At 40.1% G+C, this 26,171-nt stretch overlaps 1 protein-coding gene and 1 pseudogene across 1 annotated transcript; both read left to right on the top strand.

Annotated features, from left to right (window-relative positions):
* Nucleotides 1-3,609: 3,609 nt before the first annotated feature.
* LOC119055216 (40S ribosomal protein S27-like) lies at nucleotides 3,610-3,741 on the top strand. The gene has a single exon (XM_037153388.2). The coding sequence runs from the start codon at nucleotides 3,610-3,612 to the stop codon at nucleotides 3,739-3,741; it is 132 nt and encodes a 43-aa protein (XP_037009283.1).
* Nucleotides 3,742-7,705: 3,964 nt separating this feature from the next.
* LOC128628225 (uncharacterized) lies at nucleotides 7,706-7,827 on the top strand (annotated as a pseudogene).
* The last annotated feature ends 18,344 nt before the right edge of the window (nucleotides 7,828-26,171 follow it).

The following is a 26,171-nucleotide window of genomic DNA, read 5'->3' as shown; positions in this document are numbered from 1 at the left end:
AGCTTCTGAAAACAGGAGCTGGGCACCCCTGAGGACACTTTGATTTTGGTAGCCAGTAGACTTGACTCACAAGCAAATGATTGCATTTCCCAAGTCTGAGCTTTAGTTGCCTTTCTTTGCAAAACAGACTCCTAGGCCGTTTAAAAGAATTGATCTGGTGAAGGCATTTCTTTGGTGGAGGTATTACACTAAAAGCAGTCACCTGAGAACAAAAGTAATAGGATTAGAAACTGAAAGGCCCATAAACTCCAGAGCACTCAGAGAGGTACTTTATGTTATATAGCGCCTTGGAGTTTAACAAACATTCCGTCATACTCTGTTGGGTTTGGTTCAGAGCATTTCCATGAGGCAAATAAAGCATTAAGTATCTTTTGTTTGAACATAAGAACATGAAAGTTCAGAGTGGTCCTGGTCCAAGGTGTCACAGGGTGTCCAAGGGTCATTGTGCTGGTTCTGGACCTATTTGTTCTCAGTCAAATGTCCTTGTTCTTCACCTGTTCTGCTTTGACTGGCAGGAACTCAACCCCTGAAAGCCAAACTTCTGAGGGGGCTTTCACATCAGCTGAGTCCAGCCAATGGAAGAAATGGGTGGGAGACTGGATGGAAGGAGGAAGCAGCTGGGCGACCCTTCTTGCCCCAGATAGCTTTTAGTACTGGGGTCCTGTCTTCTCCCTTGCTGAACAAACCCATCTGGTGCCAGCTTAGGCTGGTTGACTCTGGTTCCTTAGTGCCTGAGTCATAGCTTGTTCCCCTGTTCACTGTTTTTGTGTTTTCCTGCTGTTGCTAATCTCTGAGTTGCTAAGTGGCTTGTTTGACTTCTCAGCAATTCCTTTACCTGAGTAACCAGCTCCCTGCATTAAAGTGCTCTGTGTTAAACACTAAAGAGAGTTCTGTTTACTGGCTAGACTCTGTATCAGGCAGGTCTGGCAGGAAACAGATGGTGCACTCAACAGGGGAACTGAAGGGAGTTGAACGAAGAGGCTGTTTACACAAATGCAGGCAGGTCGGAAGGGAAGTAACAGGGCATGCATGGTGGGGAATTGTTAAGGACTTACCTTCTGTGCAAGGGCTCTTGCACAGAAGGTAAGGGCAACGGGAAAATGTTGTTATTACCAGAACCAGGTGAGAGCTACAGTCTTGGAAGAGAAACCTAAAATGAGCTGTGGTTATAAATAGAGGAACTTAGGAGTTGCTAAATTTATATCCTAAGAGGGAGCAAAATAAATATCTTTCTCTACTCCCACCCTCCTATCTTCTGCTGGTGTCTCACTAACCAAAGCCAACTAAAAGCCAAGGGGTAAGGGTGATGCAGTCCATTGAAGTCAGACCCTAGGGACACAGTCAGGATTAAGAAATGAGGAAAAGTGTGTGTGCATGTGTATGTGTGCTTGTGTGTGTGTGCTTGGGGAGGAGGAAATAAATGGAGAGCAGCCAAATTGACTTTGACTAATATAGTCAATAAAATGTTGAGTCAGGACTAGTATCCTGATGTTCTAATTTCATGTCCCAAGTTTGTTCTACTTCACTGGGTTGATTAGACTCAAGATAAATATGACACATAAATCTTTACCTTTGTAATTATTTTTATTGCATAGAATGTGTTCAATATTTAGGCAAGCTTTTACCTGTTACTTTGGGATGTTAACACCCTCTCTGGGCATGGTGCCTTCTCAAGGAAGAGTTACCTGATAGATCTCTTAAGAATAATCTCATCCTGATCAAGGAGATTTTAGGTAATTCTGATTTTTAGAATGTGTGTGTGTGGTGCTTTCATTGTTTTAAATGATAAAATAGATTTATCATTTAAAAAATTGCACTTTTAAAATATTTATTTCTTTTTTTATTTTTAGAGAGGGAGGAAGGGAAGGAGATAGAGAGGGAGAGAAACATCAATGTGTGGTTGCCTCTCACATGGGGACCTGGCCTGCAACCCAGGCATATGCCCTGACTGGGAATCCAACAGTGACCCTTTGATTCACAGCCCACACTCAATCCACTGAGATACACTAGCCAGGACAAAAAAAAATTGTACTCTTTTATTTTCAGGCTTTATAAAAAGATGATTTCTAGGACAACTATGCCTTCAACTCCCAGCCTCATTTCTTGATTTTATATAATATTCTAGAGTTTCTACAAATATAGATTTTCAAATAGAGAACCTTGTTTTACACACATGGAAACCTGAGTCCCTAAGGAAAGTAACCTATCCCAAGTCTCCCTGCTAGCTGGGGACAGAGCTGAGACTACACCCAGATCTCCTGTGTCCCTCCAGCTCAACTGTGCTGCTCACAATGCAGACTGGTTTGGCCCTTGCAAAAACAGCACTCACTGCCTTTTCCACTGGAAGCTTTTGTTACACTAGCTCTTCTGGTAGAAAAGGCAAAGAGAGGAAAAGGGAGGGGGAGATGAAGTTGGTTGTGAGGCACAGAGCGGGTGACAACAGGAGGATAGAGGGGAGCAAAGCTGTGAGAAGAGCTTGCTGGAGGAGGATGAGGGCTCAGCAACCTACATATTGAATACCTAAGAGTAAATGCAGAATACAGTGATCCTCCACTGCTGTTCTCTGGGCAAATGCATATGAATTTGTTTTTACTAAAACTAACATCTGTGGAAACATGATGGGCTGGGTTTTTGCCAGACTCAAAGTGCTTTATTGGTTTCTGCACACTGTGAAGTCACCCTCTCCCCATTCAGCAGTACAGACCTTTTATAGGCACAGGCTTTGTCTGGAGAGGAATACACAGCTGAACTGGATTGCTTATTGTCCTAGACTAGAGTTGATCTGGTAATTTCTAGGGAAATGCCAAGGAATGTTCCTTATAATTTCACTTAGGTGCATTTAAATACTTGGCATTTTTGTGTGTCTGAGAATTCAATTTACCTTTAACTGGTATAGCTGTGTGGCTGGGTCAGGTTGTCTTCTAAAGTGACAGAAAGCTCAGGTACAGAGCTCTGAGTAACAGGAGAAAATAAAATGTGAAGAAATGAGAAAAATCAATAACCCCATTACCTGGTAAAGCTCTGCTAATAGCCACAACACTGTCCCCTCAATATTTAAAATCATGTCACTCCACAAAATATTTCAGCAGCTATGAGCTGAAGAAAAGAAAAATTGCCTAGTGGCAAATATACCCTCTTCTTTCCTTTTCTTTTTGTCTTCCCCTCCCATTAAGTGGGTGTCCCCACAATGTCCTGCTACTCTGATTCCCTGAAGCCTCTGGTCACAGGCATCATTGTATTTAGACTCTTCCCTCAAGCTTCAAATGATGCTCTCCTCACACCATCAATAATACCCCCATTCCTTGAGGGTCCAGCATTTGCAAAAATAGCCTTTAAAATCCCACCCTGAAATTTTTTCTAAGCTTCTGGTCACTGAGAAAATCAAGGTGATTTTCTAATTTATACTAAGGTATGGGTGGTTTATGGAAGTTAGATATTTTAATCCTTTTAAGGATATTTGCAATGTTAAAAGTAGGCACTAAGGCTTTCCAGCCCAGATGACCTCCTCAGAACAACATGCCTCTCACTAAGGATCTCCAGCCCTTTGAGAAGAAGATGAGAAGAAGAAGAAACATAGGTGCCTGGTGCAGAGCCATCAGTTCCCACACCATGGATGTGAAATGCCCAGGATGCTTTAAAATCACCACCATTATCAGCCATACACGAACAGTAGTTTGGTGTGTTGCCTGCCCCACTATCCTCTGTCAGCCTACAAGAGGAAAGAGCAAGGCTGACAAATGATGTTCCTTCAGAAGGAAGCAGCTCTAAAGCACCCAAATCAAGGTGAATGGGGAACCATCCCAATAAACACATTTTGGATTTAAAAAAAAATAGACACTAAGAATAAAGCCAAGATGGCTTTTGGGTGATAGAAAAAGAACTGGCCTTGGAATAAGGAGTCCATGTCCCAGATCTGCTGCCTTCATCAGTGACTTTAAGCTAGTGACTTATACTTCTCTCCCTCACCAAACCTGTTTCTTCAACTGTAAAAATGTAGATAATTATATTTTATATGAATTATTTTATTGTTGTTCAGTTACAGTTGTCCACATTTTCTCCCCACCCCTTCCCTCCACCCCCTCCAAAACCACCTCCCTCTCTTGCTTCCACCCTCCCCCTTGGTTTTGTCCACATGTCCTTTATAGTAGTTCCTGAAAACCCTTCTTCCCACACTCCCCTCCCCCCTGCCCTCTCACTATTGTTAGATTGTTCTTCATTTCAATGACTCTGGTTATATTTTGTTTGCTTTTTTCTTTTGTTGATTATGTTCCAGTTAAAGGTGAGATCATATGGTATTTGTGGCTCACCTCCTGGCTTATTTCACTTAGCATAATGCTCTCCAGTTCCATCTATGCTGTTGCAAAGGATAGGAGCTCCTTCTTTCTCTCTGATGCATAGAATTTTATTGTGTAAGTGTACCATAGTTTTTTGATCCACTCATTTTCTGATGGGCACTTAGGATGCTTCCAGCACTTGGCTACTGTAAATTAGTAGCCTGCTATGCAGCAGCACTTGGCTGCTATGAACATTGGGGTGCATAGGTTCTTTTGGATTGGTGTTTCAGGGTTCTTAGGATATAATCCTAGCAGTGGAATTGTCAGGTCAAAAGATAGATCCATTTTTTGTTTTCTGAGGAAATTCTATGCTGTTTTCCACCATGGCTGCACCAGTCTGCATTTCTACCAACAATGCACTAGGGTTCCCTTTTCTTCATATCCTCTGCAACACTTGTTGTTTGTTGACTTGTTTATATTGGCCATTCTGACTGGTGTGAAGTGGTATCTCACTGTAGTTTTAATGTGCATCTCTTTGATGGCTAGTAATGCTGAGCATCTTTTCATGTGTCTCTGGGCCCTCTGTATGTCTTCCTTGGAAAAGTGTCTGTTCAAGTATTTTGCCCATTTTATAATTGGATTTTTTGTCTTCCTGGAGTGGAGTCATGTGAGTTCTTTATATATTTTGGAGATCAAGCTCTTGTCTGAGGCGTCATTGGCGAATATGTTTTGCCATACGGTTGGTTCTCTTTTCATTTTAATGCTGTTTTCTTCAGCCATGCAGAAGCTTTTTAATTTGATGAGATCCCATTTTTTTATTCTTCCCTTTATGACCCTTGCTTTAGGAAACATATCCATGAAGATGTTGCTGTGCAGAATGTCTGAGATTTTCCTGCCAATATTTTCCTCTAGGACTTTAATGGTGTTACAACTTATATTTAAGTCTTTTATGTACCTTGAATTTACTTTGGTGTATGGTGTAAGTTGGTGATTGAATTTCATTTTTTTCACATGTAGCTATCCAGATCTCCCAACACCATTTGTCAAAGAGGCTATTTTTACTCCATTTTATGTTACTTCCCCCTTTGTCAAATATTAATTAACCATAGAGACTTGGGTTTATTTCTGGGCTCTCTGTTCTGTTCCATTGGTCTATGTGCCTGTTTTTATGCCAGTACCAGGCTGTTTTGATTACAGTGGCCTTGTAATACAGTTTGATTTCAGGTATTGTGATCCCTCCTGCTTTGTTCTTCTTTCTCAAAATTGCTGCAGCTATTCAGGGGTGTTTATAGTTCCATATAAATTTCTGAAATGTTTGTTCTATATCTGTGAAATATGCCATTGGTACTTTAAGAGGTATTGCACTGAATCTATAAATTGCTTCTGGTAGTATGGATATTTTGATGATGTTAATTCTTTCAATCCATGAGCATGGTACATGCTTCCATTTGTTTGTGTCTTGCTTCATTTCTTTCTTCAGTGTTGTGTAGTTTTCTGAGTACAGATCTTTTATCTCATTGATTAGGTTTATTCCTAGGTATTTTATTTTTCTTCTTGCTATATCAAATGGTATTTTTTCCTGATTTCTGTTTCTGATGTTTCATTGTTGGTGTACAAAAATGCCTTGGATTTCTGAGTATTGACTTTGTAACTGGCTGTTTTACCAAATTCATTTATTAGGTGGGGCAGTTTTTTGGTGGAGTCTGTAGGATTTTCTATGTATACTATCATGTCATCTGCAAACAGTGATAATTTTGTTTCTTTCCAATTTGGATGCCTTTTATTTCTTTTTCTTGTCTAATTGCTGTGGCTAGGACTTTCAGTACTATGTTGAATAGGAATGGTGAAAGTGGGCATCCTTGTCTTGTTTCCCGATCTTAGTGGAAAATCTCTGAGATTTTGTCCATTGAGTATGAGGTTGGTTATAGGTCTCTCATATATAGCCTTTATTATGTTGAAGAATGCTCCCTTCATTCCTACTTCGCTGAATGTTTTTATCATAAATGGATGCTGTACCTTATCAAATGTTTTTTCCATATCTATTGATATGATCATGTTATTTTTGTCTTTTGTTTTGTTTATGTAGTATATTATTTATTTGCATCCCCCAAGTGGGAATGAATCCCACTTGGTCATGGTGCATGATCTTCTTTAATGTATTGCTGGATGTGATAATTACCTTAATCATAAGATTTTTTAGTATTAAGTGAACTTATGTGAGTAAAAGTGCTGGTCATTTCATGCTGTCTATCCAAATATAAGGTATTATATAACTCAAATATTTAATCAGTAATGATAGAATTCTAAGCATTTTGATAGAACATGGCCTCCCTGTTGCCATTGCCTTTATACCATAATATGTTCTAGACAATAATCCATCTTACTAAGGTAAATGCAATGGGTGGAAAGGACTGTTCATTGCATTTTTCCAAGAATAAGTACCAAAATCATGGCTACAGTAATAAAATGAGATCAGTCCAGTCCAGGTAATTGTCTGTAACAATTTCTGGAGAATTTTTTTAGTTTTGAACTTTATGAAGGCAGCCAAAGAGTTAGTTTAGAAAGAAGTATCTGAATCTACACAAAATCCTTTAAGAGGAGGCTGATAAATATAGTGTCAGCAGACAACAATCAAGACATTGCTGGCAAAACAAAAGCAACTCATCACAAATTGTCTAGTTGATATTTCATTGCCATTTATATTTATTAATTATATCTACTTCAGTTGTAATAATTAAGAACTAGACAAATACTGAAGGAAAGTTGAGTGATATCTTTACTTCTGCCTCTTTTCCTCCAACAGGAAGGTTCTTTGCTCACTACCCAGAAAGATCCAGCCAAGTATACACCCTGAACATTCCCAGGGACATCTCTACCCATAATCCAGACAGTCACCCTTAAAACACATTGACTCATACTCTCTATCAGCTTGGAAGAAGTGGCAAATATCATGTGCCTATTTTGTGGACAGGATTTTAGTTTTTCCTGGCACTTTGAGTTTCATGAGTCTGTGATTTATAAAACCCCAAATCAGGATGCATACCTTATAAAAATGTTTTGAATTTGTGAGCCTCCTTATGTAGAAAGTCTGACAAATCACACATTTAGAAATTGCCTTAGTTGAAATAAAAGTTGAATTACATTAAGTGGGTCCATCTTTAAAAATCTATATCCAAGGCCCTGGCTGGTGTAGCTCAGTGGATTGAGCACGGGCCTGCAAACCAGACAATTGCGGTTCGATCCCCAGTCAGGGCACATACCAGGGTTGCAGGCCGGTTCCCTGCAGGCCAATTCCCAGCAGGGGATGCACAAAAGGCAACCATACATTGATGTTTCTCTCCCTTTCTCCTTCCCTTCCCCTCTAAACATAAATAAATAGAATCTTTTTTAAAAATCTATATCCATACTGTCCAATAATCTTTCTGTAATGAAGCTTTGTGCAGTGAAAGTATCATAGCCAATGAGGTCTATTTGAGGTACAGTTATTGCTAATTGAAAACTTTCCATAATCATCGAAATGTTCTAGATCTTTACTGTGCAATATGATAGTCATTAGCCATGTGTGATTATTAGGCGGTTGAAATGTGGCCAGTGTGATTAAGGAACCAAATTTTTATTTTATTTTTTAAAGGTTTTATTTATTTATTTTTAAAGAGAGGAGAGGGAGGGAGAAATAGAAGGAGAGAAACATCATGTGTGGTTGCCTCTTATGTGCCCCCTACTGGGGACCTGGCCCACAACCCAGGCATGTGCTCTGATGGGGAATCAAACTGGTAACCTTTTGGTTCGTAGGCAGGCACTCAATCCACTGATCCACACCAGCCAGGGCTATTTTATTGTATTTTATGTAATTTAAATTTATATAGGCACATGTGGCTATTGGCTACCATGACAGTTAGTGCAGATTTTGGAATACATAGTAGCTTCACTTATTTACCTCTATTATGACTTTCTTTTCTGGTTACACCTTTGTGTCATCTTCTCTGGGAGCTTCTTCATAATCCTCTAACACCATAAAATAATTACATTTGCTGATATGAGACTTGAAACTAGCATAAAAATGTGTTCATTCTATGTACGACTATATCACATGCCAAAGTTCCATCCTGGGATCTGGCTGCTGTGGCTCAGGGGATTGAGCAGAGGCCTGTGAACCAAAAGGTCACCTGTTTGATTCTCAGTCAGGGCACATGCCTGGGTTGTAGACCATGTCCCTAGTTGGGAGCATCTGAGATGTTTCTCTCTCACATCCATCTTTCCATCCCTCTTTTTCTTCCTCCCTTCCCCTCTCTCTGAAAATGAATGAATGAATGAATGAATAAATAAATAGATAAATAATCTTTTTAAAAAAGAGTTTCATCCTGGAAATTTAACACAGTAGCATTTAGGAGATTTATTATTTAACTAACATTAGGATAGCACTTACTATGTGTCAAGCACCAAATGCTTTATCAATATGAACCTGTTTAATTTCCATTACTAGCCTATTTGATAGGTTCTCTTATCAGCCCCAATTTACAGATGAAGAAACTGAGGTATAAAGAAGTCAATAATTTGCTCTGCATGTCATAGTTAACAGAGTGACAAAGTTGAGATTCAAACCTAGGGAGTCTGACTTTAAAGTTCATCTAGTATTAGTTTCCAAGGTTCCAGCTTTTCAATCAACTTGGTTCTGCTCAGCAATTGTTACTTTTGAATTCCCACAATACTTACCTTTTGTACAGGTCACTTTGCATGGAGTAGAGTGTTTCTGCTAGACTCAATTGGTGCCAGGATACAAAAATGAAGTGAAGGAGTGGCACCCCTCATGGAGATGAATGTACCACAGTAGTAGGGAATCCTCAGCAATGGATAAGTAGAGAAAAGAGGAAAATTATGAGATTGCTAATCTCCTTCCCCACTCTACATGCATATATTATCCTGCCACATAGAGGAAAATATCTTAAATTATGTATGACTTAATCTTTCTTAGAAGTACACTTTTTTATTGTTTATTCCATTACAGTTGTCCCAATTTTTCTTCTTTGGCCCCCTCCTCTCTGCCACTCCAGAAGTACAGTTTAGCATTCTGCATTGAACCTAAAGACTGCATGATGATGTTAGCTCCAAATTCTGCTCTGCTGTTCTCCATTTTCTTTTGTTTTTATGATGTATTCTTGGAATCTCTGCTAATAACCCCTACTTATTTAATTCAAGCCACGAAGATTCTGGGGCACCCCAGACTTAAGCTGCTCTCAAATGAAACCAGAAGAATAATGACAGCTACGTTTCTGGAATCTGGGCGCCTGTCAAGAGCCAGATTTTTCGTGCATAAAAGGGACACGAACAGTTTTCATGCGAAAGCTTTACCTTGACCCTGTATGGAATGATCCCCAGAATTTTGCTGGCTTCAATCGAAACAGCAAAACAGACAAGATATCCAAGTGCTCACCTTCATAGAATCATTCAAGTTCAGTGCGGAGACACAGAAAAGTCAAAGAATGTAATGGTTGGTTGGTTCTGAAATGAAAACCAGTTTCAGCCAATGATTCTTGATTACTTGGTAACATGCATAGGAAAATTGACCATTTCCTTCCCCTTTTCTTCAATTATACTGCATTCCAAAGACCACACTTTAATTTACTAGGAACCAGTCAACTTTTTTTGTTTGTTTGTTTTTAGGGAAAATGGAGAAGAAAAAAATTAAAGAAATATACATGACAGGTAAACAGTTGTCTGAAATACATTCTTCAGGAGAAGAATCTGCCATCTATAATGTCAACCTGGAAACAAATATTTCTGTATTTCAAAATATTTCTATAGTGGTGCTTTTAAAAAAAGTTTGTATTGGAAATAATGCAGGCATATCCCACTTCAGCTGAAATTCAGAGAAAATAAAAGCCATATAAATAAAAAGGCTGAGACAGTAGTTGTTTGACTTAACTACAACTTGCATTTGACAAATCTGAATTATTTGTCTTACTATTTCATCAAGACAATAGTGTTCTTTCTCCAGTAACTAAGTTGCCGTAATTAAGATAGGACAGAATAGTGATGAGTAGAAAGAAGTTCACTACTGGTCAATGCTTCCATAATGTGTTTGTGGGAAATATGAATCATAGCATGGCCCAGAAAAAGGCAAGTAGGATTTAACAGATTGGAACCATTAGTGATGGATGAAGCAACAATTGATATCTTTTTATGCCTGGCCATATTCATTTCTATTTTAATTGATTTTGACAAATATATGCTATAGGATTTAGTAGAAAATACTTCATTGATTTAGATTATCAAATAAATACACAATATTTAATGGGGGATGTTTAATTTTTACAGGGTCATCATAGAAATTAAAATTTAGTCAGTTCACTAACAATTTGGAATTTTATTTCATTCTAGTAATAATGTAATGACAACATCACAGGCAAAATTAGTTATTTCATCATGGTTTTTGCATGGTAAATGTAAGCTTTGAAAAAGTGCACTACATGCACACTCACGAAAACTCTAGTAACCATGAATTGAGATATAGGGAACTACTAGAGTTTTTTAAGATCACAAATTGTCAAATAGTGCATAAGCAATATATCAGTTGCAATTATAGTTAAAATGACACCTTGACTTAATATAAAGTGCTATTTTCTTTCCTTAAAAGATTTATTTGAGTATGATGAGAGCACTCTAAGTACCCTGGGTTTTTATTCAGGCCTGTGAATTGCCTGCTTAATGTATGCCCACACTATTTTTAGCTGAGCTTTTCTCTATTACTTACGAATGGAGAAAAATATGTTGCCTATTGTATACTGTTTGTCTGATAATTATTGATTTGCATATAACTTAATATGTTAAATCATTAATTTTTAATTATAAAAGCATCAATATAACACTAGCAATTAAAATAATATTTTAGATTTATATGGCATATATGTCTACCTACTCAATATCTATGCCTGGATTATGGGCACCTTATACTCAGAGCGTCCAGATTTGAACTCTTTATATTCATACAGAATTTGTTCCTCTTGCTCTGTTTTCTATCTCAGTTAATACCATCACCAGTCATCACCAGTCACCCAGCTGTCCAAACCAAAAACTGGGCACAATTTCAGTTTGCCCTACTGACTCATTCAGTTCACCACCAAATCTGATCAATCCTACCTCCTTGATATCACTCAGTTGTGTCTTTGATCTCCATTGCCACTTTCTTATTTTAAGCTAGAACAATTCCATGGATAGACTTTTGCCAAAGCCTCTTAACTGGTCTCTCTGTCTCTGGAATTGTTCTCATATTGCCCTTGAGTGTCCAAATTTGTGATCATGATCTACTAATTTATGACCTTACCCTTTTTCCTTGATTATTTGTATTACTTCCCCACTCTCTTCCTGACACCCTGGGCTGGTCCTCCCCACTTCTCATCCCCCCTTACTCTTACTCCTATTTCAGGGCCCTGTAGTAGTGAACCCTCTTCCTGGAAGCCATCTCTCTCTCCTTGACATTCTTGGGCTAACTAATTCTCTTTATCACACAGATGGCATTTGTTAAACTGTACTGTAATTGATAATTTACTGGCCTGACTCACAGTGCCTTGAGATGGAAGAATGGGTGTTTTTCAAGTTTGTATTTCCAGGGCCCAGCACATCTTTTATTAGCCTGCAATAAATAGTTGCTAAATGAACACATGAAATCTAGTATACCTCATATATAATGTTCCCTTCTTGGGTAAATGAGAACTTGTTCTAAAGTGAAGGCAAGGTTGACAGGACAGATGATGCTGGGTACATATTCTCCATAGCTCTTTTGTGCACATCTTATAAGCAGAGAAACTGACTGCCTTTGTTCCAGACTACCTTTTCTTTTATTTTAAAATATATTTTATTGATTATGCCATTACAGTTGTTCTATTTTCCCCCTTCATTCCCCTCCACCCTGCACACCCCTCCCCCACCATCCCCCCTTTAGTTTATGACCATGTTTCTCAAGTTCTTTAGATTCTATATTCCCCTACTATTCTTGCCCGCCCCCTATTTTCTAACTACTGTCTATGCTATTTATTTTCTGTACTTTCTCCCCCCTTCTCCTTCTCCAACTCCCCTGTTGCTAACCTTCCATTTGATCTTCATTTCTATAGTTCACTCCTGATCTAGCTGTCCTCTTAATTTGCTTTTGTTTTAGGTGTGGTTGTTAATAACTGTGAGTTTGCTGTCCTTTCACTGTTCATATTTTTATCTTCTTTTTCTTAGATAAGTCCCTTTAACATTTCATATAATAAGGGCTTGGTGATGATGAACTCCTTGAATTTGACCTTATCTGAGAAGCACTTTATCTGTCCTTCCATTCTGAATGAAAGCTTTGCTGAATAAATCAATCTGGGATGTAGGTCTTTGGATTTCATGACTTGGAATACTTCTTTCTAGCCCCTTCTTGCCTGCAGGGTCTCTTTTGAGAAATCCACTGACAGTCTGATGGGAACTCCTTTGTAGGTGACTGTCCCTTTATCTCTTGCTGCTACTAGGATTCTCTCCTTCTTTTTAATTTTGGCTAATGTAATTATGATGTGCCTTGGTGTGTTCCTTCTTGGGTCCAACTTCTTTGGGACTCTCTGAGCTTCCTGGATTTCCTGGAAGTCTATTTCCTTTGCCAGATTGGGGAAGTTGTCCTTTATTATTTGTTTAAATAAGGTTTCCACTCGTGGCTTTTCCTCTTCCCCTTCTGGTACCCCTATAGTTCAGATTTTAGAACATTTAAAGATGTCCTGAAGGTTCCTAAGCCTCTCCTCATTTTTTGAATTCTTGTTTCTTCATCCTTTTCTGTTTGGTCATTTTCTTCTTCCTTCTGGTCCACTCCTTTGATTTGAGTCCCAGTTTCCTTTCCATTACTATTGGTTTCCTGTGCATTTCCCTTCATTTCAATTAGTTTAGCCTTCATATGTTCCTCTAATTTGTGACTAAAATCAACCAGTTCTGTGAGCATCCTGATCACTAGTGTTTTGAACTGTGCATCTGAAAGTTTGAGTATTTCTTCACCACTTAGATTTATCAGCTCTAGGGCTCTGAGTTGTTCTTGAGACATATTTTGATCTGTTCATGCCTGTTACATATGAGGAGCAGATTCAAAGATCTTTGTATAGCAAACAGCCTTAGAATTAGATATAGTGTTTCCATTCAGAGTAAAGCCCAGGTTTGTTTACTATCTCATAATGAAAAAGTTAATTTCCCCCTCTAGAATAAAGGTCAATCATGCTTACTGATTATTATAAGACATCAAGTTCCTGCCCTGACTGGTAAGTTCAGTTGGTTAGAGCATTGTCCCATGTCTAGGTTACAGATTTGATTCCCAGTCAGGACACATACAGAATCAACCAATGATTGCATAAATAGGTGGAACAACAAATTGATGTCTCTCTCTCTCAAATCAATAAATACAAAACAAAAAAATCAAGTTCTCTAAGCTCATAATCTCTCTTCTGTAATGTAACTCACATATGTGTGTCATCTGATCCTCTTGATGTTGCTCTATGAGAATTGAGACAGGGAACCAGTTCAAAAGCTGATATTCTGGCTGCTGTTATTGCTGTGAAGAAGAAACTGTCCTTTGTCTCTCACCTAGGAGTCTCATATCTTTAGTAAGCATCCATGAAACTGTGCTAAGCTAACATGATAACTTACAAGCAATGTAAAATTTTAAACTTTTTGCTGTTCTTGAAAGTGCTAACTTGGGAAAACACTATATATATCCTGGATATCAAGTTTCCTAGCAAAGGTAGAAAAGAAAATTACATATCATGGGATCGATGGTGATTTTTTTTTTTAATTTTAAATAAATTTATTTATTTTTTTTGAATTGTTTATGCTGTTACAGTTGTTCTATTCCCCCCTTCATTCCCCTCCACCCTGCCCCCCCACCCCCCCCATTACCCCCCCTTTAGCTTATGTCCATGTGTCTCAAGTCCTTTAGGTTCTGTATTTCCCATACTATTCTTGCCCCCGCCATCTATTTTCTATCTACTGTCTATGCTACTTGTTTTCTGTACCTTCTCTCCCCGTCTTCTCCTCCCACTCCCCTGTTGCTAACCCTACTTGAGATCTTCATTTCTATGTTTCCACTCCTGATCTAGCTGTCCTTTTAGTTTGCTTTCGTTTTAGGTGTGGTTGTTAATAACTGTGAGCTTGTTGTCCTTTCACTGTTCATGTTTCTTTAACTTCTTTTTCTTAGATAAGTCCCTTTAACATTTCGTATAATAAGGGCTTGGTGATGATGAACTCCTTGAATTTGGTCTTATCTGAGAAGCACCTTATCTGTCCTTCCGTTCTAAATGAAAGTTTTGCTGGGTAGAGCAATCTTGGTTGCAGGTCTTTAGTTTTCATGACTTGGAATATTTCTTTCCAGCCCCTTCTTGCCTGTAAGGTCTCTTTTGAGAAATCTGCTGGCAGCCTGATGGGGACTCCTTTGTAGGTGATTGTCCCCTTAGCTCTTGCTGCTTCCAGGATTCTCTCCTTCGTTTTAATTTTGGCTAATGTAATTATGATATGCCTTGGTGTGTTTCTTCTTGAGTCCAACTTTTTTGGTACTCTCTGGGCTTCTTGGATTTCCTGGAAGTCTGTTTCCTTTGCCAGATTGGGGAAATTTTCCTTTATTATTTGTTCAAATAGTTTTTCCACTGGTGGTTGTGTCTTTCCCCCTTCTGGTACCCCTATAATTCGGATATTGGAGCGTTTATAGATGTCCTGGAAGTTCCTAAGCTTCTCCTCATTTTTCTGAATTCTTATTTCTTCATTCCTTTCTGATTGATCATTTTTTTCTTCCTTCTGGTTCACTCCATTGAGTTGAGTCCCAGTTTTTTTTTCATCTCTATGGGTTTCCTGTGGAATTCCATTCATTTCCCTTAATTTAGCCTTCATATGTTTCTCTAATTTGTGGCTATAGTCCACCAGATCTGTGAGGAAGCTGACGACCAGTGTTTTAAACTGTGCGTCTGAGAGATTTGCTATTTCTTCGTCACTTAGATTTATCTCCGGGACTTTGAGGTCCCCCTGCGACATTTTTGGTCTGTTCTGGCCCTTTAAGTGAAAGAAGCGGCGCCTTGGAGTCCCAGGTCGCTGGGTTGTGACGCTGTATATGGGGGCGTGGTCAGAGCGGGGAAAATGGCCCCGCCGCCGCCGCCGCAGCTGGTCCCCCCGCTCACTCCCTCACCCGCGTAACCGGGCACCCACAGTCAACTCGCTGCCACCGCCTTCCCCACTGACTCCTCCGTAGTCGCTCACCCGGTGGGCTGCTCACTAGGTCCAATCCTGGGTTTGGAACCCGTGCGGCTGGATTCGCGCGTCTGGATTCCGCGCCCGCGCCCGGGTCGATCTAGTTCTCCTTTGTAACTCCTCACCCGCCGCCGGTTTCGCCGGTTTCGCCCCTTACGGGTCGGGCCGAAGGATTTGTTGTTTGCGGACTTCCGAAAAGTCGCGTGTCTGGATTCGACGCCCGCGCCCGGGTCCCGCCGATTTCGCCCCTTACGGGTCGGGCCGAAGGATTTGTTGTTTGCGGACTTCCGAAGAGTCGCGCGTCTGGGTTCCGCGCCCGCGCCCGGGTCCCGCCGGTTTCGCCGGTTTCGCCCCTTACGGGTCGGGCCGAAGGATTTGTTGTTTGCGGACTTCCGAAAAGTTCAGTTTTCCGTGTTCTGGTTGTGTTTTCTGGTGCTAATATTTAGTTGTCCTTAAACTTGGTTGTGAGAGGAGGCAGGCACATCCACCCTAATCCTCCATCTTGGCGGAAGTCCCTCGATGGTGATTTTAAACTGGGGATATGAGTTTGTTTGATGATATGAGAAAAATAAATTGCCCAATTAATGTCAAGGGTCTTCTTTCTTAGAGATTAAGTAGTAGCACAATTGAATAATGTGGGCTGAGTCATAGCTATTTACATAGCTCCTGCCGATTGTTGCCCCAACAGAATGAGGAATACTTTTTAGCAAGTAAAGGAAACCTTAAATATAGATTTTTAAGTCTTTTTTTATTGTTGTTCAAGTACAGTTGTCTCCGTTTTCCCCCCACCACTCCCTCCCACTCCACCCATTCCCACCTCCTAACCTTGATCCTACCCTCCTTTGGCTTTGTCAATGGGTCCTTTATACATGTTCCTTGATGACCCTCCCCCTTCTTTCCCTCATTATCTCCCTTCCTCCTCCCTTCTGGTTACTGTCAGTTTGTTCTTATTTTATAAGAAATATTCTGGCCATGGCTTGGGTGGCTCAGTGGAGTGAGCACTGGCCTGTGAACCAAAGGGTCACTAGTCTGATTCCCAGTCAGGGCACATGCCTGGGTTGTGGGCCTGGTCCTCAGTAGGGGGCCTACAAGAGGCAATCACACATTACTGTTTCTCTCCTTCTCTTTCTCCCTCCCTCTCTCTCTAAAAATAAATAAAAGCTTTAAAAAACAAACAGAAAACAAAAAAGAAATATTCCGGTTAATAAATGTTGAGAATTCACATTTTTTAATAACACAAAGCTAAACAAAAACTCAGTGCTGTGTGGCACTTATGCATTAGAACAAATGGAAAGTAGCTCAAGTCTTGTGAGTTGTTTGTCCACAGGTACCAGAAGGAAAGTGAGGTTCATACACAGATGCCAATTAAGCCAAGGTTGATCAGGATCCTTATCCCAACTCCTTATCTCTGAGATAAAATTATCTATCCTTTTTCCTCTTCCATCTATGGTCTATTGTTGACTGCATTTTTTTTTTGCTTCTTTTATCTAATTATAGGTTCCATTTGTATTTATGTAAACCAAATTTCACCCAAGTTGATTCATGGTGTTTAAAAAAAATCATAAGACAGCCGTGGCTGGTGTGATTCAGTGGATTGAGTGCTGGCCTGTGAACTAAGGGTTCGCTGGTTCAATTCCAAGTCAGGGCATATGCCTGGGTTGTGGGCCAGGTCCTTAGTTGGGGGCATGTGAGAGGCAACCACACATTGGTGTTTCTCTCCCACTCTTTCTCCCTCCTTTCCCCTCTCTTTAAAAATAAAAATTAATAGAATCTTCAAAAATAAAATAAAAAAATCATATGACAGAATAATAAATAATAATATCTAACATTTGTTGAGCACTTGCTGTGTATCAAGCATTATACCAAGAAATTTGCATACATTATCACATTTAGCTCTCATAAAAATCCATATTTTAGATTTGAGGGAAAAAATAGCTGATAAGGTAATTACCAGGGTGGGGTGGGAGGGAAATAGGGAGTTGTTTAATAAGTATAGAGTTTCAGTTTTGAAAGATAAAAAGGTTGTGGAAATTGTGCAATAATGTAAATGCATTTAACATTACTGAACCATAAATTTAAAGTGGTTAAGAAGGTGAATTTTGTATTATATGCATTATGGCACAATTTTTAATATATATTATTGATTATGCCATTACATTGTCCCGCTTCTCCCCGCTTCATTCCCCTCCACCCTGCACACCCCCTCCCACCCACCTTCCTCTTTAATTCATGTCCATATATCATAAGTTCTTTAGGTTCTGCAGTTTTCACACTACTCTTGCCCACCCCCTATTTTCTCCCCACCATCTATCCTACTTATTCTCTGTACCTTCTCCCCCCCTTCTCCTCCTCCCACTCCCCTGTTGCTAACCTTCCATGTGATCTCCATTTCTGTGGCTCCGCTCCTATTTTAGGTGTCCATGTAATTTGCTTTTGTTTTAGGTGTGTTTTTTAATAATTGTGAGTTTGCTGTCCATTCACACTGTTCATATTTTTATCTCCTTTTTCTTAGATAAGTCCCTTTAACATCTTATATGATAAAGGGTTGTTGATGATGAACTCCTAGAACTTGACGTTGCCTGAAAAGCACTTTATCTGCCCTTCCATTCTAAATGAAAGCTTTGCTGGATAAATCAATCTTGGATGTAGGTCTTTGGATTTCATGACTTGGAATATTTCTTTCCAGCCCCTTCTTGCCTGCAAGGTGTCTTTTGAGAAACCTGCTGACAGTCTGATGGGAACTCCTCTGTAGGTGACTGTCCCCTTATCTCTTGCTGCTTCTAGGATTCTCTCCTTCATTTTAATCTTGGCTAATGTAATTATGATGTGCCTTAGTGTGTTCCTCTTTGAGTCCACCTTCTTTGGGACTCTCTGAACTTCCTGGACTTCCTGGAAGTCTATTTCCTTTGCCAGACTGGAGAAGTTCTCCTTTATTAGTTGCTCAAATAAGTTTTCCACTTGTTGCTCTTCCTCTTCCCCTTCTGGTATCCCTATAATTCAAATGTTGAAGTGCTTAAAAGATGTCCTGGAGGTTCTTAAGCCTCTCCTCATTTTTTTTTTAATTCTTGTTTCTTCATTCTTTTCTGTTTGTTTCTTTCTTCCTTCTGGTCCACTCCACTGACTTGAGTCCCAGTTTCCTTCCCATCACTATTGGTTCCCTGTGCATTTTCCTTCATTTCACTTAGTGTAGCCTTTATTTTTTCATGTAATTTGAAACTGAAATCAACCAGTTCTGTGAGCATCCTGATCACCAGTGTTTTGAACTATGCATCTAATAGGTTGGCTATCTCTTGTTCACTTAAAAGTATTGGCTCTGAGGCTTTGATTTGTTCTTCTGATTGAGCCATTTTTGGTCTGTTTCTGCCTATTATGTATGAGTGGTAGAGCCTTAGGTGTTCACCAGGGTGGGGCAACACATATAGCTGGGTTGTGATGCTATATGTGGGGGCAGGGTCAGACAGGGAGCAATGGTGCTTGTTCTGTGCTCTCTCAGATTTCAGTCCCCTCTGCCACTTCCCACAAGCCAACACCTTTTCAATCGGTGCTTTTAGGCTTTATTTCCCATAAAGGGGAACCTGGGTTGCACAGTCTGTCTTGCTGCTCGTTTTTGCTTAGGTGTTCACCAGGGGAGAGCAACCCAGCCACTGGGTTGTGATGCTGTATGTGGGGGCAGGGTCAGAGAGAGAATGATGGCACTTTTTCTTCTGTCTCTTGGATTTCAGTTTCCTCTGCTGCTTTTCCACAAGCAAATTGGGCCCTTCTTGTGCTCATTCCCAGGTGGATGGACTTGTGTATGTTCTAGGACCCTGTGGGTCTCTCCAAGGAACTCTCCTGTGAAGCTCAGAGCCTCTCCCAACACCTCAACCCCTGCAATTTTTTTCAATCCATGCTTCTAAGCTTTATTTCATGTTGCTGAGGCCCTGGGTTGTGCGATTTGTCTCACTGCCCATTTTTTGCCTGGTTTATCTGCTCGCAAATGTGTGTCCGTGGTCAGCCAACTGCCTTGCATGCCTCGCTGGGTTTGCTGGTTTCCTTTCTGCTTCCAGGTCACCAACCACAGCCTTTTCTTACCCAGGACCCCTCTCTGCTGCCTCCACTGACTCCACCCCTCTTACCAGTCTGGATGAATGGTTCGTTGTTGTTGAGCTTCAGTACAGTTCAATTTTCTGTTATGGTTGTGTTTTTGTTTCTAAATCTTTGTTGTCCTTAAATTTGGTTGTGTGAGAAGGTACAGTATTTCCAGCTATGCCTCCATTCTAGTTGGAAGTCACATATTTTGACACAATTGTTAAAAATAAATAAATATAAAAATTAGAAAAGACTGGAAGAATACAAGCCAATATGGAAGCAGTGATTATATTAGAGGAGTACCATTGGAATGACAATATTGAGAGGGTGCATTTTATCTAGTATACTTTTCTTTTTTTTTTTTTCACAAATAGGATTTTTATTTGTCTCCACTAAATGTATGAATTTAAAACATAGACTTGGACTGGAGACTCATATCTACCAGCTTATTGAACTTTTACATCTGCCTCATCCTCAGTAGCTTTTCCAGCACTGCTACCTTCTCCATGAAGGCCAATAAGTTTTCCCAGTTCAAGCTTAGGTTTCTTTAGCATTTTGACTTTTCTAACAAAGATATCATTGAACAAATAAATAAATTTGGAAGCTTTGTTATGTCTTTTCCAATGCTATCTTGAATCAATTTATTGACCACTTCTTTCAAGTCATTTGTCTGCACCTTTGGGTCATGATTTCCATCATCTTCTTCCAGATTTAGTGGACCTGTTGATGCTGAGTATAGAGGTCTTCTGAATATGATTGTTGTGTTTTTTAGTAAAATCAACATAGAATTGATAAAGCAAATAGCCATCAGTAGTCTTGACATCATGAGCTTCAATCATGGTCTGCCAGTTTTTGACCATGGAACACATTTTGTTATAGGTAAGATCCATGCCATAGAAATTAGTTAATCAAATTTTAACACCCTCAACAATTAGTTTGCTTTTTCTAAATGTGACTTCATCATTCTGGAGATCAGCTAGGCTCACTTCAAAAAATGACCCTTGAGAGCATGAGTTGCAGTTTAGGTTCTTGAGTTCTCAAGACTAGTGTTTTTCCAATATTTCTTATATTGAGCATAGCTGGTGCTTTCATATCATACCAATCTTTCTTAGAAAATGAGTTAACCACTTTCTTCCTGCTGCTTTTCTAATGTATTTGTTGCTACTTTTCTAATGTATTTGTTCTTGCCAACTGCCATGGTGTTACTCAGAGAGCCAAAAGGTGTTGCACTTCTCCCATTTACAAATTTGCAACAATAAACATAGGAAATAGTTGAGAGTGGGGTTAACGGGTGAATACTGTGTGAAATACCACATGGGGCACATCAGTGTGTCCATTTCTGGACCCATCTCTTTCTTTGTTTTCCAGCTTCTGCTGTGCCTTCCACATCACTTTGTTCACAAGCAGCCATGTGGCTGGGTTCATTGACTTCCTAATGAACACTAGTGTACAATATCCCAGAAGAAATAAAGTTGTGATTATTTTAAGTAATACATAAACCCATTTAACAATCCAACTTACATAGTTTCATTATGGCCAGGAGCTAAAGGCCACTATTATGGGCTTCTCTGTTCCCTCTTTCCTCAGAGCCCAACAACTCTGTCCCCACAAAGAATTAAATCATACCTTTTGGTGAATACATGAGTATTCATTAAGAAATGACCGCATACAGTTCCGCCAAGATGGAGACGTAGGTGGAGGAACCACCTTACCTCTGTGCACAACCAAATCTAAGAACAACTATTTTTAACAGCAGTCACAACCAAGCCACAAGGAAAATCGACATTACAGAGTCCAAAGGACAACTAGATACTCAGCTGGACCGGTATGAGGAGTGAAGCCAGCAGCGGAACAGGTTAGCAAGAAAAAATTCCCGGGCAGTGCGCGGTAAGCGCGTGAGCAGCGGAAAGCGCTGACCGAGAACGAGCTAGCTACGGGAGCGCACAAGAAAGAGGCGCAGCGGGCTGTCTGCGGTCCGTCGGGCACCTGCGTGCGGAGAAACCAGTGAGAAGGGAAGCCTGCTCGGGGCAGCAGGCTCACACAATTCCAATCGGATAAACAAGCCTGAGGTGTGTGGTGTGACTGAGGCGGGCTGGGCTAGCGGAGAGGACTGCCATTGCTCCCTCTCTGACCATGCCCCCACACACAGCGTTACAAACCAGCACCTGGGTCGCCCTGTCCTGGTAAACAACTAAGGCTTCACTCAGCTTACTTAACAGCACGAATAGACCAAAAATGGCTCTAGGACAACTCAGAGCCCCAGAACCGATAGATCTAAGTGATGAAGAAATAGCCAGTCTTTCAGATGCACAGTTCAAAACACTGGTTATCAGGATCCTTACAGAACTGGTTGATTTTAGTCACAAATTAGAGAAACATATGGAAGCTAAACTAATTGAAATGAATGGTAATGCACAGGAAACCAATAGTAATGGAAAGAAAAATTGGGACTCAAACCAAGGGAGTGGACCAGAAGGAAGAAAAAAATGATCAAACAGAAAAGAATGAAGAAATAAGAATTCAGAAAAATGAAGAAAAGCTTAGGAACCTCCAGGACATCTTTAAACGTTCCAACATCCGAATTATAGGGGTACCAGAAGGGGGAAAGGCACAGCCACCAGTGGAAAACTTTTTCTAACAAATACTAAAGGAGAATTTCCCCAATCTGGCAAAGGAAATAGACTTCCAGGAAATCCAGGAAGCTCAGAGAGTCCCAAAGAAGTTGGACCCAAGAAGGGACACACCAAGGCACATCATAATTACATTAGCCAAGATTAAAATGAAGGAGAGAATCCTAGAAGCAGCAAGAGATAAGGGGACAGTCACCTACAAAGGACTTCCCATCAGACTGTCAGCTGATTTCTCAAAAGAGACCTTACAGGCAAGAAGGGGCTGGAAAGAGGTATTCCAAGTCATGAAAACCAAAGATCTACAACCAAGATTGCTCTACCCAGAAAAGTTTTCATTTAGAATGGAAGGACAGATAAAGTGCTTCTCAGATAAGATCAAATTCAAGGAGTTCATCATCACCAAGCCCTTATTATATGAAATGTTAAAGGGACTTACCTAAGAAAAAGAAGATAAAAAAGATGAACAGTGAAAGGACAGCAAACTCACAGTTATTAAGAACCACACCTAAAACAAAAGCAAACTAAGAGGACAGCTAGATCAGGAGCAGAACCATAGAAATGAAGATCTCATGGAGGGTTAGCAACAGGGGAATGGGAGGAGGGGAAGGGGGGAGAAGGTACAGAAAATAAGTAGCATAGACAGTAGATAGAAAATAGATAGGGGGAGGGTAAGAATAGCAGGGGAAATACAGAATCTAAAGAATTTGAGACACATGTTCATGAACTAAAGGGGGAAATGGTGGGGGAGGGGTATGCAGGGGGGAGGGGAATGGAGGGGGGGAATAGAGCAAATGTAATGGCATAATCAATAAAAAAAAGTTAAAAAAAAAAAGAAATGACTGCATACAAAACAGAAAACAAGTTTCCTGAGTCAGGTTAACAACTTTTGGGGAGGCAAAAATGTTGAATTGGAGAGAGAAAATTTCCAATAACTTTGTAGAGCAGGCTCATTTATATTAGTGAAAGGCTCCTGTGCTTGTCAAGCATTGGCCAATTCAAGTTAGAGCTACGATTTCACTTTCCAATGTGAATGTATACATAAGGATCATTAGGTAATAAGTGAACACAAAATACATTTTTAAAGACTTGATAAAGAGCCCTGGCTGGTGTAGCTCAGTGGATTGAGCACAGGCCTCCAAACCAGAGGACTGCGGTTCCATTCCCAGTCAGGGCACATGCCTGGGTTGAAGGCCAGTTCCAAGCAGGAGACACATAAGAGGCAACCATACATTGATGTTTCTCTCCCTCTCTCCTTCCCTTCCCCTCTAAACATAAATAAATAAAGTCTAAAAAAATTTTTTTAAAGACTTCATAAAGAGAGACTTTTGGGAGGGTTGCTGCCACATGGACGGAACCATTAATATAGAGATAAGACTTGCAAGCATGTCCCATAACAAATATATTATTTTTTTAAATATATTTTTATTTTATTGATTATGCCATTACAGTTGTTCTATTTCCCCCCTTCATTCCCCTCCATCCTGTACACCCCTCCCCCACCATTCCTCCCCTTTTGTTCCTGAACACGTGTCTCAGGTTCTTTAGATTCTATATTTCCCCACTATTCTTACCCTCCCCCTATCTATTTTCTGTCTACTTACTATTCTACTTATTTTTGGTACTTTTTTCCCCCTTCTCCCACTGCCCTGTTGCTAACGCTCCACATGATCTTCATTTCTATGGTTCTGCTCCTCATCTAGCTGTCCTCTTAGTTTGCTTTTGTTTTAGGTGTGGTTGTTGATAACTGTGAGTTTGCTGTCCTTTCACTGTTCATCTTTTTTATCTTCTTTTCTTAGGTAAGTCCCTTTAACATTTCATATAATAAGGGCTTGGTGATGATGAACTCCTTGAATTTGATCTTATCTGAGAAGCACTTTATCTGCCCTTCCATTCTAAATGAAAGCTTTGCTGGATAGAGCAATCTTGGATGTAGGTCTTTGGTTTTCATGACTTGGAATATTTCTTTCCAGCCCCTTCTTGCCTGCAAGGTCTCTTTTGAGAAATCAGCTGACAGTCTGATGGGAAGTCCTTTGTAGGTGACTGTCTCCTTATCTCTTGCTGCTTCTAGGATTCTCTCCTTCATTTTAATCTTGGCTAATGTCATGATGATGTGCCTTGGTGTGTTCCTTCTTGGGTCCAACTTCTTTGGGACTCTCTGAGCTTCCTGGATTTCCTGGAAGTCTATTTCCTTTGCCAGAACGGTGAAGTTCTCCTTTATTATTTGTTTAAATAAGGTTTCCACTCATGACTGTTCCTCTTCTCCTTCTGGTACCCCTATAATTCGAATGATGGAACATTTAAAGATGTCCTGGAGGTTCCTAAGCCTCTCCTCATTTTTTTTGAATTCTTGTTTCTTCATTCTTTTCTGTTTGGTCATTTTTTTCCTTCCTTCTAGTCTACTCCTTTGATTTGAGTCCCAGTTTCCTTTCCATTACTATCTGTTTCCTGTGCATTACCATTCATTTCAATTAGTTTAGCCTTCATATGTTCCTCTAATTTGTGACTAAAATCAACCAGTTCTGTGAGCATCCTGATCACTAGTGTTTTGAACTGTGCATTTGAAAGTTTGGCTATTTCTTCACCGCTTAGATTTTTCGGCTCTGGAGCTCTGAGTTGTTCTCGAGCCATGTTTTTATCTGTTTGTGCCTGTTATGTATGAGGAGCAAAGCCTTAGTTGTTTGCCACCCAGGTTGCTGGTTTGTGAGGTTGTATGTGGGGGCAGGGTCAGAGAGGGAGCAATGGCGGTCGTCTCCGCTCACCCATTCCACCTCACCCATGGCCCCCGCCTGTTTATCTGAGCGCAAATATGCAAGCCCGCTGCCCTGCATTGGGGCCTGTGCGGTCTGTCTCAATACATGTCTGGTCACTGGTTTATCTGCGCGCAAATGCGCAACCACAGACATCCAGTCATGCTGCGCCTTCCCTGTGTCCGCCCTTAGCTACCCCCCACCTGAGATCCATGCCCTCAGCTGCCTTCATACCTCTCAGGTTGGGGGATCTTTTTTGCCCAACCCACTCACCGGTTTGCTGAGTGGTTTGTTGTTTTCAGACTCTATTGTTTTATTTTCTGGGGTTTGACTGCGTTTATTGTTGTTAAAACTTTATTGTTTTTAGATTTGGTTGTGTGAGGAAGCAAAGTGCTTCCATCTACGCCTCCATCGTGGCGGAAGTTCCCCATAACAAATATTTTAATACTCAGGTTAGTAGCATCCTATGCCATTCAGAGTTACATAAAATATTTTACTGTTAATCCTTGCAACATACCTAGGGCTATGTTTAATCACACAATTGAAACTTTTGAAGTATATGAAGATAATGAAATGTGTTCAGTATAACTTTTATTTAGTAGTGGGCCAGTGGATGGATTTTAAGCTTCCCTGCTAATAATTATAATGCACTGAATAAAAAAAAACAGGGATTCTGGAGATAGCCAGATTTGGTTGTATTAAAAACTAAAATAATGTAGCAGTGTTATATTCTCTTGTTACCGATATCTGATATTCTGCTATCATTGTAAAATAGTTTTATTTTCTAGGAGAGCTTCAAATTTAAATATTCTGTCCCACTATCAAAAGTGGTCAAATATATGGTGATGGAAGAAGATTTTACTTTGGGTAGTGGGCACACAAGGCAATACATGAATGATGTGTCATAGAATTGTACACTTGAGAGAATCCTAGAAGCAGCGAGAGATAAGGGGATAGTCACCTACAAAGGACTTCCCATCAGACTGTCAGCAGATTTCTCAAAAGAGACCTTACAGGCAGGAAGGGGCTGGAAAGAGGTATTCCAAGTCATGAAATCCAAAGACCTACAAACCAAGATTACTCTATCCAGCAAAACTTTCATTTAGAGTGGAAGAACAGATAAAGTGCTTCTCAGATAAGATCAAATTCAAGGAGTTCATCATCACGAAGCCCTTATTATATGAAATGTTAAGGGACTTATCTAAGAAAAAGAAGTTAAA

This window comes from Artibeus jamaicensis, unplaced genomic scaffold (assembly GCF_021234435.1).
Source record: "Artibeus jamaicensis isolate MK-2021 breed Jamaican fruit bat unplaced genomic scaffold, CSHL_Jam_final contig_60, whole genome shotgun sequence".
Taxonomy (NCBI): Eukaryota; Metazoa; Chordata; class Mammalia; order Chiroptera; family Phyllostomidae; genus Artibeus; species Artibeus jamaicensis.
The sequence above is the reverse complement of the archived record's forward strand: the minus strand, read 5'-3'. Positions and strand labels throughout refer to the sequence as shown.